Source organism: Sphaerodactylus townsendi, linkage group LG04 (genome assembly GCF_021028975.2).
Source record: "Sphaerodactylus townsendi isolate TG3544 linkage group LG04, MPM_Stown_v2.3, whole genome shotgun sequence".
NCBI lineage: Eukaryota > Metazoa > Chordata > Lepidosauria > Squamata > Sphaerodactylidae > Sphaerodactylus > Sphaerodactylus townsendi.
The window spans coordinates 6,282,227-6,299,585 of NC_059428.1; the positions used below are offsets into that span (position 1 = coordinate 6,282,227).

At 46.7% G+C, this 17,359-nt stretch overlaps 1 protein-coding gene across 1 annotated transcript in view; it reads left to right on the forward strand.

The window, feature by feature from the left end:
- CAPN5 (calpain 5) overlaps positions 1–9,196 on the forward strand; it is a 105,896-nt gene extending 96,700 nt beyond the window's left edge. The window contains exons 10-11 of the mRNA XM_048495428.1: positions 757–953; positions 9,190–9,196. Coding sequence (XP_048351385.1) covers positions 757–953; positions 9,190–9,196 — 204 coding nt within the window. The remainder of the gene's footprint in view (positions 1–756; positions 954–9,189) is intronic.
- The last annotated feature ends 8,163 nt before the right edge of the window (positions 9,197–17,359 follow it).

The following is a 17,359-nucleotide window of genomic DNA, read 5'->3' on the forward strand; positions in this document are numbered from 1 at the left end:
GTGGAGCTTCTACTGCTGAGTTCGAGCCCTGGCATCTCCAGTTAAGCAAAAGGTTCAGGCAGGAGGTAACGGGAAAGACCTTTTTTGCCTGAGCCCCTGGAGGGCGGCTGCCCGTCGGAGTAGGCAATACTGTCCTTGATGGACCGATGGTCTAAAGCAGTGATGGCGAACCTTTTCAAGACCGAGTGCCCAAATTGCAACTCGAAACCCATGTATTTATCGCAAAGTGCCAACACAGCAATTTAACCTGAATACTGAGGTTTTCGTTTAGAAAAAAGTTGGCTCCGAGGCGTGTGTTACTCGGGCGTAAGCTTGGTGGTAGTCGGTGGCTTTGCTTTGAAGCAACCGTGCAACTCTTCCAACGGGTGAATCACAACCCTAGGAGGGTTTACTCAGAAGCAAGCCCCATTGCCAGCAACTGAGCTTACTCCCAGGAAAAAGATCGCGCTTTAGTACTTTGCATGAAAATCAGTGGGGTTTAACAACGCTTAACAGGGTTACCTACACTGCTTCTTCAAAACTAGGTCTTAGGCTTAATGATAATAATTGAGCCCAGCGGCCCAGGCCAGCCTAGATGTGTGTGTGGGGGCGACTCTGCGTATGCCCACAGAGAGGGCTCTGAGTGCCACCTCTGGCACCCGTGCCATAGGTTCGCCACCACTGGTCTAAAGCAGCTCTGTGCGTACATGTGGAATTTGGGACGGGCAAATAAAAGGATGCCCTCGCTCGTTTTCAGTGGTGTTTGCTTTCCTGCAGGTGGAGCTGAACCGGACCTTCCGGATGCATACCCTGCAACAGAAAGTGGCCAGCTCCATCTACATCAACTCTCGCAGTGTCTTCCTGAGGATGGACCTGAAAGAAGGCCGCTACATCATCGTCCCCACGACCTTTGACCCCGGCCACGTGGGCGAGTTCCTTCTCAGGGTGTTCACAGATGTGCCTTCCGATTGCCAGTAAGGGGAGGGGGCCTGTCTCGCCGTGCCTCCCCCTCTCCTTTTTGCCTTTCCTCTTGGAGGTCTCTCGCCTTGGGCGGTGGCCCTAGAGCAGGGGTGTCAAACTTGTGGCCCTCCAGCTGTTCATGAACTACAATTCCCATCAGTTCCTCCTAACATGAGCATTGGCTATACTGGCAATGGCTGATGGGAATCGTAGTTCATGGACATCTGGAGGGCCGTGAGTTTGACACCTGTGCCCTAGAGCATTAGAATGCTTCTCTCATAAAATAATGATGTCAGGCTGTTGTGACTTCCGGGTACAAACAGGAAGTGACAATGGGTAGCTCTAGGAATCGCCAGAGACTTTATGGTAAAAACGGTATGAGGTGGACAAGAGAAAATACTTCGGCAGAGCGCATGCAACTGATTTCTGGGGCTCCCGGCCTGTGGCAGCATGCCCTTTTCTACACCTGAACCCATTCTAAGAAAAGAGATGACTTAAGGGGGGAATATGACAGAGGTCTATGAAATTATGCACGGTGTGGAAAGAGTACACAAAGATCCCTTTTTCTCCCTCTCCCAAAATGCTAGAACCTGAGGGCGTCTGAACAAAGCTGATGGGTACAAAATTCAGGATAGACAAAAGGAAACACTTTTTTTACATAGTGCATGAATAAAGTGTAGAATTCACGGCCAGAGGATGTACCCTGTTTCCCCAAAAATAAGCCCTAGCCCGAAAATAAGCCCTAGCGTGATTTTTGGAGGATGCTTGAAATATAAGCCCTACTCCAAAAATAAGCCCTAGTTACAGATTCCCCGGCGCAGCTGATCTGGTCATGTGGCGGGCACAAAAAATAAGACATCCCCTGAAAATAAGCCCTAACACATCTTTTGGAGAAAAAATTAGTATAAGACCCTGTCTTATTTTCGGGGAAACAGGTAAGTAAATAAATACTCTCTCCCCCCAGCTCCACACCTTGCAACTCTAGGATTCTTGATCTATTGCATTGGTAGCTTGCCCTTTCAGCAAGGAGTTCTGGGCAAAACGCGTTCTTCTCCCTCCTACAAGTTCTGTCATAGCAATCTCTTTTCCCTCACCTTGAACCCATTACTCCGTGTCCTCGTCTCTGGAGCAGCAGAAAACAAGCTTGCGTCATGTTGGTGAAGGAGTAAGCTTGTTTTCTGCGGCTCCAGAGACTAGGACCGTGGTGGCGAACCTTTGGCACTCCAGATGTTATGGACTGCAATTCCCATCAGCCCCTGCCAGCATGGCCATGCTGATGGGGCTGATGGGAATTGTAGTCCATGACATCTGGAGTGCCAAAGGTTAGCCACCACTGGACTAGGACCAGGAGTAATGGGTTCAAGGTGAGGGAAAAGAGATTCCACCTCGACATCAGGAAAACTTCCTGACAGAAAGGGCTGTTCAGCAGTGGAATGCACTACCTCAGAGTGTGGTGGAGTCTCCTTCTTGGGAGGTTTTTAAACAGAGGCTTCCCCCCACCAATTCCTGCACCTGAACCAAGCTTCTTAGGAGGCGAATCCGAGGAACTAGCGAAGATAGTGGTAGACAAGGAAGAAGTTCTGGCAGCCATTGATAAACTAAATGTTACCAAATCCCCTGGCCCAGATTGCATTCACCCAAGAGTTCTTAAAGAGCTCAAGCATGAAATTGCTGATCTTCTCACTTTAATATGCAACTTATCCCTGAAATCAGGCTCCATCCCTGAAGACTGGAAGATGGCCAATGTCACACCAATCTTTAAGAAAGGATCTAGGGGGGACCCGGGAAATTACAGGCCAGTCAGTTTGACATCTGTTCCTGGTAAATTAGTAGAATCTATCATTAAAGATAAAATTATAAAACATGTAGAAAAGCAAGACCTGCTGAGAAAGAGTCAGCATGGCTTTTGCAGAGGCAAATCCTGTCTTACAAACTTACTAGAGTTCTTTGAGGGTGTAAACAGGCATGTGGACAGGGGTGAACCGGTGGACATTGTCTACTTGGATTTCCAAAAGGCTTTTGACAAAGTTCCTCACCAGAGACTGTTGAGAAAACTCAGCAATGAAGGAATAAGAGGGGAAGTCCTCCTATGGATTAAAAACTGGTTGAGAAACAGGAAACAAAGAGTGGGTGTAAATGGGAAGTTCTCACAATGGAGAGATGTCGGGAGTGGTGTCCCCCAAGGATCCGTTTTGGGACCAGTGCTCTTTAACCTATTCATAAATGACCTGGAAGTAGGGGTGGGTAGCGTGGTGGCCAAGTTTGCAGATGATACCAAATTATGTAGGGTGGTGAGAACCACAAAGGATTGCGAAGAGCTCCAAGCGGACCTTGATAAATTAGGTGAGTGGGCTCAGAAATGGCAAATGCAGTTCAATGTAGCAAAATGTAAAGTGATGCACATAGGGGCAAAAAATCCAAACTTCACATACACGCTACAGGGGTCAGTGCTATCAGTCACAGACCAGGAAAGGGATTTAGGCGTCTTAGTTGATAGTTCCATGGGAATGTCAACTCAATGCATGGCAGCTGTGAAAAAGGCAAACTCTATGCTGGGGATCATTAGAAAAGGAATTGATAATAAAACTGCAAAGATTGTCATGCCCTTATATAAAGCAGTGGTGCGACCGCACTTGGAGTACTGTGTCCAGTTCTGGTCGCCGCATCTCAAAAAGGATATTGAGGAGATAGAAAAAGTGCAGAGAAGGGCAACAAGGATGATTGAGGGACTGGAGCACCTTCCCTATGAGGAGAGGCTGCAGCGTTTGGGACTCTTTAGTTTGGAGAGGAGGCGGCTGAGGGGGGATATGATTGAAGTCTACAAAATTATGCATGGGGTAGAAAATGTTGACAGAGAGAAATTTTTCTCTCTTTCTCACAATACTAGAACCAGGGTGAGACCCGTGAAGATAGGAGGTCGGTTGAATTAGGACTAATAAAAGGAAACACTTCTTCACGCAACGTGTGATTGGTGTTTGGAATATGCTGCCACAGGAGGTGGTGATGGCCACTAACCTGGATAGCTTTAAAAAGGGCTTGGACAGATTTATGGAGGAGAAGTCAATCTATGGCTACCAATCTTGATCCTCCTTGATCTCAGATTGCAAATGCCTTAGCAGACCAAGTGCTCGGGAGCAGCAGCAGCAGAAGGCCCTTGCTTTCACCTCCTGCAGGTGAGCTCCCAAAGGCACCTGGTGGGCCACTGCGAGTAGCAGAGTGCTGGACTAGATGGACTCTGGTCTGATCCAGCTGGCTTGTTCTTATGTTCTTATGTTATTATGAAGGGAATTGTAACTCCAGGCTCCGCATGGAAGCTGGCAACTGGAGTTCCCTGGCAGCAGGAAAATTGCTGGACTCCCTTGAGGCCCTGTCTGTGTTTCAGATTTCAAGAGGTGTCAACCCCTTTTTATACACTAATCTCTAAGGCTACCAGCACCCCACGGGGACAGAACTGTGGTTGAGCGACGCCACACGCAATTGCAAACCTCTAAACCACGGATGGCTTCTGAGCACCGTGAACCACCTACAGTGGGGTTTCGGGAATGGATCTCCATTAAAGGATGGCACAAGACTCAAGCAGCAGCCTACAGAGATCTCTCTTACCGATAAAAGCATGGGGGGTTTCACCGCCTGGTTGACGTTCCGGAGCAAAGTCCATTTCCCCTGGTCTTTCTCTTGGCTGTCCATCACGGCATGGCATTGGGTCCCAGCGGCCAATTGCATCCCGTCGGCATTCCACAAAGGCTGCTGTAACTCACAGAGTCCACCTTTGAATCTGAGACATTTTCTGTCAGGGGAGAAGGCTGGACAGACGACAGCTCAATTTGTGTCTTGGTTACGAGGCGGGGCCCCCATCTTTCTTCTCCTTCCCCAAAATCCTTCCTTTCCCCATTCGCAAGACGACTCTTCGTCCGCCCAGAAGTTTCTGCACGCTTGTGAAAAATGTGACGTTTCCTTCGGCTCCCAGCTCAAACAACACCACGACACTGTGTTGTGCTATCGTGGTGGACGTCCGCCGCAAAATTCCAGATTCCACCTGTGGAAACGGCTAACACGTCAGACTTGAGAAGGGCAGGCGTAAGATCAGGAAGCAACGCTCTCCTTCTTGTTGCGGCTCTCTTGTGCTTTTGCCTTCTTTCCCCCAGTTTGCAGCTACGCGGAGTCTCACGTCTTGCAGACAGGTCCCTGAGAGCTCTCTTGGATACTTATTAATCCACAAATGCAGCCAGTCCCCCCCGGGTGACACATGGCTTTTAATTAACCTAATACCTCCAAGCGCCAAGTTAACCAAAGCACAAACGGGAACCCAAAACCAAAGGCCATCTGCATACTCTTTAAACCGATCGTCTGGCCGCGGAGCCATAGCAACCGGATTTTAAATAATTCAGTGAGAGGCATCCTGAACTACTAGTATATATTAAATCAGCACTATTGGGGGGATACCCAGGAAAGTTTGCAGGAGGAAACTGGCGGCTGCAATGGGATATCATTAATAACTTCGGAAAACTTTGGGGCGGCTGAAGAATCACTTCGGCCCCTTCCGCACATGCAGAATAATGCACTTTCAATCCACTTCAATGCACTTTGCAGAATAATGCACTTTCAATCCACTTCAATGCACTTTGCAGAATAATCACTGGTGTAATGCCCATTGGGCAAGGTGGGCAGCTGCCCAGGGCATCACCTTGTGGGGGGGCATCAAAATGCTGGGTTCGTTTTTGGGTATTTTAGTGGTTTTCCATTTTTGGCCTGCAGGGGGCGCAGTTTTTAGGCTAGCGGCATCAGAATTTCAGCGTATCATTAGGAGACTGTCCTTATGATATCCCCCAAGTTTGGTGAGGTTTGGTTCAGGGAGTCCAAAGTTATGGACTCCCAAAGGGGGTGCCCCTATCCCCCATTGTTTCCAATGGGAGCTAATAGGAGATGGGGGCTACAGTTCCGAGGGTCCATAACTTTGACCCCCCTGAACCAAACCTCACCAAACTTGGGGAGTAGCATAAGGACAGTCTCCTGATGATATGCTGAAATTGTGGTGCTGATATGTCTAAAGATGCACCCTCTGCAGGCACCAGTGTCCTGGTGCAAAAAAACTTTTGGTCATGGTGGAGTGGCTGCCCATGGGGGGGGGGGGCATCCAACTCAGGTTTTGCCCAGGGCTACAGTTTGCCCAGGGCTGCCTCGTTACGCCCCTGAGAATAATGCACTTTCAATCCACTTCTATGCACTTTGCAGAATAATGCACTTTCAATCCACTTTCACAATTATTTGCAAGTGGATTTTGCTATTCTGCACATTAAAATCCAACTGCAAAGTGGATTGAAAGTACATTATTGGAAGGGTCTTTATACACATGCCCTACTTTGCCCTACTCTTTCCTGGTCTGATTGCTCTATGTAGAGTTATATTTTCTCCAGAGTTTTCATGCAGGGAATCCAAATTTTGATCCAAACTCGTTCAAATTCTGCACGAATACCAGCATTTTTCCCTTTCCTTGCTTGTGGAATGGGACATATCTTGTAAAGGCAATTTTCAGACTCGCATGGAGCAACCGTGTATCTAAAGAAGTGAGCTGTGACTCAGGAAAGCTCCTATAGAGATAAATGTTGTCAGGAAAAGTCAGAGAAATGTTGTCAGGAAAGATCCTATGGAGATCAACATCGGGCTTTTCCGCGGAATTCATGTAAAATGTTTTGAGGCAGAAATGAAAACATTTCCTCCATGGGTTTCTGCATTGTTTTTACCCCCAAAACATTTTATTTCCAGCCTCCAAACATTTTCAATAAATCCCCTTTGAAAGCGATTCTCTGGCGGAAGGGTTCTGAGAATGTCTTCAGTTGCTGTGCGATCTGTTGACTACATTTCCCAAGCTTCTCTGCTCCCTTGAACTTCCTCCCCGGCGACATTTTCCGAGCTCACCACTCCCTCTCTCCGGTTTATTTGCAGCCTTTGAAAAATAACAAACAGTGACATTGGAAAGCGCCATCAAGTCACGGCCAACTTATGGTTACCCCTGTGGGTTTTCAAGGGAAGAGAATGTCAGAGGTGGTTTGCCATCACCTGCCTCTGCATAGCAACCCTGGATTTCCTTGGTGGTCTCCCATCCAAATACTAACCACGGCTGATTCTGTTTAGCTTCTGGGATCTGAGCAGATAGGGTTAGCCTGGGTGATGGGATTTGGCAAGTGCCAGTCACACAATCCAGTAATGAAGGAGTTAATTGTTGCATGCTAATTAGTTAGTGAGGTCAGAAGTCAGTGACCAGGTAATTGATACCTATTGGTTGGGTGGGCTACATGCAGGTCTGCACGTAGGCTTTAGATATATCTTCTTTGTGTTGCACTCTGCACGTGTTCAGTTCAGTTCACTCTATCCATAGCTTAGTAGCCATGTAATAGTCTAAGCAGCAAGCTGGCTGTTGGTGCTAGCTAGTAAGAAAGATGTTTATTGTTTTTCTTCCAAGTTTCCCTTCCCTGTAGTAAGTAAACTTTATTTCAGTAAAGCAACTGGTCTCTGCCTCATTATTGCATTAACTCTGCTAATTAAGTATTTGTCCACACGATACTGGGCCAGTGGTGGAGAACCTATGGCACTCCAGATGTTCATGGACTACAACTCCCATCAGCCCCTGCCAGCATGGCCAATTGGCCTAAAACTGAGACATAGAGGGGGAATGAGCATGAAGCTCTGGCCAGACTCAGTTTTAGATATTGGATGGCCCAGGCTAACCCATCCACAGGCAACTAACTGCTAGCCTATGAGAATGGACTCTATGGGAACGGGAAGCATACTTATATAGCTTCCCTCCCCAGCCCCGTGCAGAAATTATAACTTTGGCACACTCTAACCTCACAACCGCCCTTTCTGCACATGCAGAATAATACACTTTCAATTCACTTTCACGGTTGTTTGCAAGTGGATTTTGCTATTCCGCACAGTAAAATCCAGCTGCAAAGTGCATTGAAAGTGGATTGGAAGTGAATTATTCTGCATGTGCGGAAAGGGCCAACAGAGCACGATCCTTCCGATATGTGGGAAATCTGGGCTTCTGGCGTCAGGACAGCCATGCGCCACACGTCTCTCCTTATGCTCGGTTGTATCGTAAGGGTATTCTGATTGGTTGTATCGTAAGGGTATTCTGATTCGATAAAGTGGCATTCTTCATCATGGAAAAGGAGCTTACATGTAACCCCCATGCTCAGAATGGGTTGACCCAGAAAGGGGTGGAGACTCAAAGCAACAGAAGACTGCAGAGCTCATGTAGTTTGGAGGAGACAAGGCTACCAGACTCGGACCTTGATTGGTATAAGCCCTTAACACCTTGCTAAGGTAACTGCAATGTTTTTGGGAACTACTGGGAAGGGAGTTGTTTATTTTTGCTATGTTGTAAATGTTGGAGTTTATTGTTTCAGGGTTTTGTGTGTGTTTGTAATGGGTGAGAGTTCTCCTGGAAACCTTCATCATGTTGAATCCTGTTCACCAAGCCCTTGGAGCCTTCAGGAGCCAACCCACTTGCAGGAAGAATTGGACTTGGCAATATCAGAAGACTGTAATTAGAAGGACTTGAAATGAAACCTGAACAGGACCTTGAAGTGTGATGTTAAATGTTGATGTTTGATGTTATATGTTAAGAAAGTAAACCATTTTGTTTTACAAATTTGTTGTTGCAAACTCATTCCAAGTTCTGCCCCACAGAACCTACAGATAGAGGTTATATACACACATACGCTTCCTATGTGCATTAATAAAATATATTGCATGGCTTTTGTTTATGAATTTTTGCTTACTTACATACTTATAAAGATGCCAGTGTTATGTTTCAGCACACTCTTCTGGTAATGTTTGAAAGTTCAGACGATGGTCATTGTAGCCAAATGAGGAAAACCATACGATGCTTTCGCACCCGATTGAAAACCGCATGGAGCACCTCTCCTGCCGTTCCTCGCTCCACAGTGTCTTTACAGTGGGGTTTCTTCGCATATCCTTGTTTACACGCAAGGAGGTGCCCCATTGCCCATTACATGGCTCATCTGCTCCCATTTCCAGGGTTTTCCCCATCCAAGCCGAGAATGAAAATTGCCTTTATTTTGGCCCTTTAAATGAAATATCGATATTCCTTATATCGATAATGTGCACGCTGCTACCATTTTTGATTTTTTTTAGGGACGTGCCAACCATCGAGATGAGGAATATTGATATTACAGTCAAAGGACTTTTTAAAAAGAGGCAATCTTCCTTCTTTGCTTGGACGAGGGAGTGACCCAGAAGGAGCAAAACCCCGAAGCGAGAGGAAATATCGGGGTTTTCCGCTCTCGTTAATCATGGGTTTTCAGGATCAGCAGCGCCATAAGTATAAGCATGTCTTTATAAGCACATCTCTGCCACAAAGGAAACGTTCCCTCACTGGGTGGCAGTGTATAATCAGCCCCAGGGGAAGAGTTTCATCTCAGCATAATCAGTTAAAGGATTTCAGGTACCAAAGATGGAAAATGACCCTCCTCAACTAAAAATCTCTGATAGCCACTGCTGGTCAAGTAGATAATAAATGGGTCAACAGGCTAAGTTGGTATAAGGCCCCATTATATTGCTTGTTGTGAGAACCAGATAATTACAGCACCACGTGGTAACTTTGCCACTTGGTGAAGAACCATTATGCATTTTTCTATGTTTCAATACACAGATGTAACCACAGATTTGTTCTTTTAGTTGCAAGACAAGGAGCAGCAGTGGCGTAGGAGGTTAAGAGCTCGTGTATCTAATCTGGAGGAACCGGGTTTGATTCTCCGCTCTGCCGCCTGAGCTGTGGAGGCTTATCTGGGGAATTCAGATTAGCCTGTGCACTCCCGCACACGCCAGCTTTTTGGAGCTCTCTCAGCCCCACCCACCTCACAGGGTGTTTGTTGTGAGGGGGGAAGGGCAAGGAGATTGTAAGCCCCTTTGAGTCTCCTGCAGGAGAGAAAGGGGGGATATAAATCCAAACTCTTCTTCTACTCTTCTTCTCTTCTTTTTTCTTTTTTCCTTTCTTTTCTCCACTTTCTTTTCTCCTTTATTTCTCCTTTGTTTTTTTCTTCGCTCTCAAATAACTTTCCTTCTTCAATGTTTTCCTTTTTCTTTTCTTTCTTTTTTCTTTTTTTTTGTAATAATTCAATACACGTAATTGTGTATTTGTGCTTTTCCCCTTTTCACAAGTCAGGAGGATTACTGTCATTTCGATTTATTTGTAACTTTATCACTATTGAACTTTTTTTTAAAAAAAAAAGGATTGAAAACCCACAACACCCCATTGATTCTGACCAGAAGCCTTCAGCAATGCATCAGACATAATTTGCCTATGCAACTTTGGTACATGCGAATTATAATCTTGAAAAACGCATAAAACGGTTGACATGTTCTGAAGTGGCAGTCATGCAAAATAATATTCAGCACAGCAACGTACACCCTGCATTTGTCTTTCTGGTGATGCTGGGGAAACAACAACACGATTATAACTTGCTGTTTCGTTGCGTCATTCCCTTCGGTGAAACCTCTCCAGAAATCACTTTCAAAGGAGAAGGATTTATGGATGGTGAAATAGCCATGTGTGACCTTGACCAATATTGACCAGTGTGGGGAGTGGAAGAGATGATAAAACACTGTCTGTGGCAAAGCCCATAAATCGCTGATGTTCCATTTGGCCCAAGCACATTAAAAAAGGCCTCTGAGGGCGATTCCACACACGAGTAAAATAGGTTTGACCCAGTTCCCTGAGAAGGGTACTGACCTAGGTCGAAGCCATTGTTGTTCCCCACTGCAACCAGCTTGATCCCAGCTCGGAGGGCGGAATCATCCTGTGCTTCTTCGCCGCTCCGTTCCAATTGGCTACTGTTCTACAGCCATGTTCCGTCTATCCCCACACACGTTATTAAAAAACTGCCACAGGAATGGAGGGACGAAGGTGCCATTTTTTGATTGGCCAGCTGTACGCATGCCTGAAACACTCAGCTGTGATTGGCTGAATGGGGGACTCCTGGCACCAGAGATTCTGCACTTCACTGGAATTGAGCTGAGTTCGAGCGTGGTTCTCTGAAAAAGTAGTAGTTCCCAACTGGAGTCGGAAATATGACCGTTACACGGGGCGAAGCTGGTACAAAACCATGTCGATCCCAGTGGTTGTGCGGAGCACTTAGGTCGAACGCAGCTCGAACTTAGGTCGATAACCCAAGTGCAGAATCGACCTGAGAATCACACTTTATCCAGTTGGTGTGGGGGGATAGGCAGGAGAGAAAGTGTAAGCTTAAAGAACGCCATATCTTTGAGACCGTGCATTTAGAGCATTTTGCCAGCTTCCAGATGGTGATTGGAGATCTTCTGGAATTTCAACTGGCTTTCAGCCTACAGAGATCGGTTTTCCTGGAGATAATAATGGCAGCTCTGGAGGTAGAGTCTATGGCATTATATACTTCTGAGATTCTCCGCTCTGGAAACTCTGTCATTAGGGTTATCAATTATGGACAAAATAATAATTAAAAATGATTGGGGGAACAGAACAAATCCCAGGCTGGAGCTCCAGGGATACAAAAGGTATTGGGGAGATCCAGTGGTGGGATTCAAATAATGTAACAAGTTCCAGTGGTGGGATTCAAAAAAAATTAACAATTGGTTGTTTACAAGCACCATTTTAACAACCGGTTCTGCCAAAGTGGTGCGAACCGGCTGAATCCCACCACTGGGGACATCCAAGGATCCTGTAATTGCTTAATAGTTGCCATTTCTGCACAGGTCGCTGAAAACGTGTGCGAAACATTTGCAAAACGTTTTCAATCCCCCCCTCCCGTGTTTGTTCGCATTCACCCCCTCGAAACACTTCCTGGGTGCCATTTTGTGATTCTCCCATTTTTATTTTGACTTCGCCATGAATTCATAGCTTTGATGCATCAAAGCCTCGTGCTGAGATTCTTCTTGGGTGGTGTCTTTGTAGCTTCAAGGATATCACCCCACCACCACCATTAAAAAAACCCTGATGAAAATAAACAGGCGTGACTGCAGAGTGAGCTCAAAAAATGGTGCCGAGGAGAAAGTCCACAGACTTTCCGGCACCGGCAGAGGTGTGGGAAATGTTTTAAAGATACATGCAAAACAAGTGAAAATGTCCTGAAAATGTTTTCACAAAAAGAATGACTAAAATCCAGGATTGCGTTAAAATGTTTTAAGGCCGGCAATAAAACGTTTTGGACTAAACATCGTGCGGCACTCCTTGGAGGAAGCGTTTTATTTCCTGCCTCAAAAAGTTTTGGCTTTGGTTGTATGGGAAGGGCCTGACTACGTCCCGGGAAGCTGTGAAGCATCAGTTTGTCAACTTCGGAACAGTGTCCGAGCTGGATGTAGGCTTTTGGGCCTCCATTTGCAGCAGGCAGAAGTTCCACGCCATGGCTCTCCCACAACGTTTGTTCTCTGTGGGGTCTCACTGGTGGCCACATGACCTGGGGCTCTCCAGCTGCTTCTCAGCCCAGCAGAAGTGGCAGGAGCAGCGGCTCCTCCCGAGCCGAGTCGCTCAACTCCGGAGGCGCCTCCTGCCTCTGCTCTCGCCACAAGTGGAATGCCCCCAGTTGAAGCAGTGCCCCCCCAACTGCTGCCCTGTCGGGCCATGCAGCAAAGGAGGGTTTTTCCGGGGGCTTATTTTGAGCTGGAGGGAAGCACCAGGAACAGCACCGGAGAAAGCGTGCAGGGAGACTTTGGAAAGCCGCCGCAGTCCTCTTTGCTCAAGGCAGATGCTGCATTGACGGGCATGTTGCATTTACTTGCAAGTCAACATTCGGGACTATTTTCAACTGCGGAAGCACGCCACTCCCGCCACACCACCACTGAATGCACTTATGAATGTACCTATTTCTGTATGAGAGAAATACCTGAAGGTGTCCTGGGGCGTTACTGAAATACAGAAGAAGAAGAAGAAGAAGAAGAAGAAGAAGAAGAAGAAGAAGAAGCCTGCCCTGCCCTGCCCTGCCCTGCCCTGCCCGCCCCCCCCTTCTCTTTCAATCACCCACTACAGCCAAAGTTGTCCGTTCCCCATAAATCCATGCCTGTGAAACCTGGCAGTGGGGGTGGGACGTGGATTCACCAGACTCTCAGGATTGCTTTTAAAACGCAAGTATCTAGTTCTCATGCCGGTGCCACAGATGGCTGGCATCGTCACCAGGACCTCCGCCCTGGTGGTGAGCCTGGCTTTCTGGCATTGTGGGTTTACCTGTGTCTCCTCCACGGCTGCGTCCCCCTTCCACGGCCTCCTTTCTAACGCCTCCCCTCCTGCCAACAGAGCCGTTCCTGGCTAGACATCGCAAAACACCCTCCTCAGTGACTTTATCATCATGCATGCAGCCGGAACATTGGCATTTTGGGAAAAGAAAGCCACCTGGCATGAACATTATTGACCCGTCCAATGTCACGTAGATTCCAGCTTTCTCTACAGAAATGTTGGTGCAGAAAATGAATATGGCCCTTCATTCCTTCGTCTGAGGCCGTTCAGGCAGGAACTTTGCCCTGTGTTCCACAAGAACCAATCCACACTCAAGGTCCAGAATCCAGGGCTGTACCCTGAATTCAGAAACTCCTAGATTTTGGGGTGGTGTAGCCCGGGAGGACAAGGGGATGAGGGGAGGGACTTTAAGCAGGCAGTGGTGGGACTTCCAGATAAGTTATGGATCATACTTATCAGCCCTGCCAGCATGGCCAATTGGCCATGCTGGCAGGGGCTGATGGGACTTGTAGTCCATAACATCTGGAGTGCCAAAGTTTCGCCACCATGGAACTATAGGGTGTCCCCTCCAATGCAGCTATTTTCGATCCCTATTGCCTGGGAATCAGTTGTAATTCCAGGGGATCTCCAGGCCCCACCTGGAGGCTGGCAACCTTACCAGATTCCCTCAGTCACAGACAAAGCTATTTGTGCTACCAGGGATTGCTGGATAGTGCATATGGGTCCTCGGGGCTTGAGTTACCCCCAAAAACAAGGCAGACAAAGACATGGACACTTGGCTGCCTCTGACCAGAGTACTCGGCTGGTGGAAATGTCTCCCTAATTTGCTACAACCTTTCTCTACAATCTCTGTCATGCTTCCAGCTGAGCAATATAAAACCACTCAAACAATTCAAAAGGGCCAATTCAAAAGTGGTTACGTTTCCCACGTCGCCGCGTTTCTAAAAGGCTCAAAACCTGAATACGGACAACATCTCCTCAGCACTGGGCATATGAACATTGAATTAATGTGGTTTGCCTGAGAAAACCCTGTAGACGCGTCCACCTTGCCAGGGCTATGGCAGCTAAGCCGTCCTTTCCTCTTCCCAGCGATCACTGGGATTTGTAGTTCTGTAAAGTGACCAGGAATCTCTAACAAGGAGTTCTCTGTCATTTCACTGAACACATAGGTCTTAGGAAGCTTTGGGGGAAATAATACATTAAATAAATAAAATAATACCAAGCTAGCATCAGTTAGTGGTGTGGATAAGGTTTCTCCTTAGCAGGTCATATCCTAAACATATGGGGACAAATGGACTCAGATTTATTTTATTCTGGCCACAAATACTTGCATATCACAGAGATTTTTGTGCAGTTCAAAAGTTTGCAGCGCAGGAATCTGAATCAGTGTTATGTATGACCACAGCCTGTGTTATCCCTCTTACGCTGCAGGCTCCATATTTCCTGATCCCGCAGAGAAGGGTTGAAAATGAGCACCGTTACTAGCATGGGCTTTATATTAAATCTACAGTCGATGTCAGCAGCAGAAGGAAGTGTATTAGGAAACCAAGGAGAGGGGCTGCATTGCGAAAACAAAGTGGAATATGGAATAAAGAATTTTTTTTTTCCCCGCCTTCGTGAAAAAACTGACAGAAACAAAAAAAAAACACAGGAAGAAATTATAATCAATGAAGGCATGTCCACAGAAAGTTGAAAGGAAGCATATTCAAAGGACATATTTAACTTAGTTACCGGGGATATATCAACTTCAAACTTTTCCTGGTTCTATTCAAACATCCCCGGCGTTGTATTTTGTATTTCTTTCCAGGTGCTTTCTTCTTTGGTAATCAGACCAACCTATCTCTATTTTCTGCATCATTTTGTGCTTCCCCGCGGCAGTTGTTTCATACCACGGCTAACAGCTTCTATTCCCCAACAGCATATAAATATATCCCTGTGGTACATAGTTTATGTGTAATAAAATTGCATTCAAAAATACCGAGAGTGGTAGGAAAACAGCATTTTAAAACACATTTGGGGAGTCAATGCAACAAAAATGGGCAAAATGAAAAGGCCCCCCTTGGAATGTCTCTATGGAGTTAAGGCACAAGGAAAATTAATAAACTGAACCTGTTGGGGAGGGGAGCCCCTCTCCTCAGTCATAAATTGGACTGGCTGTTCACCAGAGGCATACCAGGGGTAAATGGCACCCAGAGACAAATTGTCTTCAGGACGCTTCCCTAGGTTTCTGCTCCTGCCTCTGCTTCCACCCGGCTCCACCACCACACTGCCCCTCGACCCAGCTGGGGGGGGGGGGAGGAAGGGAGGGAGGAGTCCAGGGGCGGCTGAGGGGAAGCTTGAGGTAGCAGGAAGTCCTGCGTTGTTTCATCATTTTTTTATGTCTTTGGACGGGTCGAGGGCTACAAAATCCATTTGAGACAGTGAAGGATTTCTCTAATCACCGCAGGGGCCCGGGATTTTGCTTCCACCTGACCAGAAGAGGTCATGGGATAAGGGTAATCCCTTAATCCATAGGCAGATAATGCCTTTGTCCATAGGCAGATACGCCTTCACTGCTAATTCACATACAAACTGCCATTGCAAATCATTAAGAATTTTAGAACTGTGTAGATATTTTCTTGGCATCTCAAGCAGAACACATTATCTGGCACTTCCAGCTTTTGAAAGCAGACTTTAAAAACAACAACACTCTTCTGGTTTGGAGGGAAGTTTTTTAGAGTTTTCTTTGAGCCTGTGAGAAGACCTGACAAGCAAAATGTCCTCGCTTTGGGGAGGGACAATATGAGGGATGGTGCTTGCTATTTAGATCCATCCTCCATCAAAGCTTGCTCCTTGGCAAGTCTCAGTTTTATTGCTGAAGGCTTTCATGGCCAGAATCAACTGACTGTTGAGGGTTTTCCAGGCTTAAGCTTCCAGGGTGGAAGGCTTGGTTCTCCCTGGTTGGGAAGGCCGGGATCCTTTGACCTATCATTTCAGTTTGGTATTGAGGCTGGCGCTGGCAGAACCAAGTTCCTCAATATAAAAAAAAAAAATCCTTGGTACAACCGAGAAGCTATTCCACTTTCTCCCTTCCAGATATGCTAGTTTTATACACTAGAGATATTTTGCCTCGCTATCATGGCAGAGGTCCTCGCCACAGGTGCCATTCCATTAACTTTATTTTGTTCTAGAATTCATTTCATCCGGCCTTTGCATGTTCCTTCCAAAGGCCACCAAGGCAGCTATAGATACACTCCAGGACTCGGACGGCCACCCTGCCGAATTTGGCTCCAAAGAATCAGCCAGAGTCACTAAACAGATCTTCCTCCTCCCTCTTTCTGCTCCATGTCTGTTATTGGATCCCCCTTCCACAGTCAAGGTGATTTCTTTGATTACTTAACGCATCGCACCCAAATTAAAAAAGGGCGACATGCCCAGCTAACTCCTGCTGCCATCGAAGGGCAGTGCTGTAAGGAACAAAATCGGTTTAAGTTCTTGTTCTACTTCGTTACATTATCCTTCCTCAAGACACGCTAAAATAATGCATTTTCAAACCACTTTCACATCTGTTTGTAGGATTTTGCCATTCCACACAGCTTCAAAGAGCACTGAAAGCTGTTTGAAAGTGCATTATTCTACAAAAGCGGAATGAGCCCCCTTATTGTACTCCTTTTAAAATCATGCATGCAGGTTAACTTTTAACCGGTTGAGATCAGTGCCCAAACCAGGCTTCCATTTTGAGTTAGACGCAGGGATGCTAATGTGCTTCTGAGGGCTTTGCTGGCCATCCGTTGCTTATGCATCGGAACTGGAAATCTCCCATTGGAAACACTCTAGGTTGTACACTGATCCTTCCATTGGAAGTGACAATCTTATTACCCTTCTCGCTGTATTTTATTAGCAATGGAGTTCATCAGGCTGGTGATGGAGCAGGTGGCAGGCAATTCCGCACACCTGAAAGCAGGCTTTTTGAAACTCTGCTTAATTGGCTCCAGAGGGAAACGCTGGGGAGATCCCTGGACACGGCTCAGCCCTCTGGGGTTCACACTCCACAGCTTGCAGCCTGTCGGCACACACACTTCCCTCATCGGACTGCTCAGGGACTCCTGGCAGCATCAAGCCCGAACTGCTAATTCAAGGAGACACTAGAGGTCAAAGCTAATACTCCTAAGTGGTAACGCCAGGCTACATCAAAAACGTTGGCACAGGAGG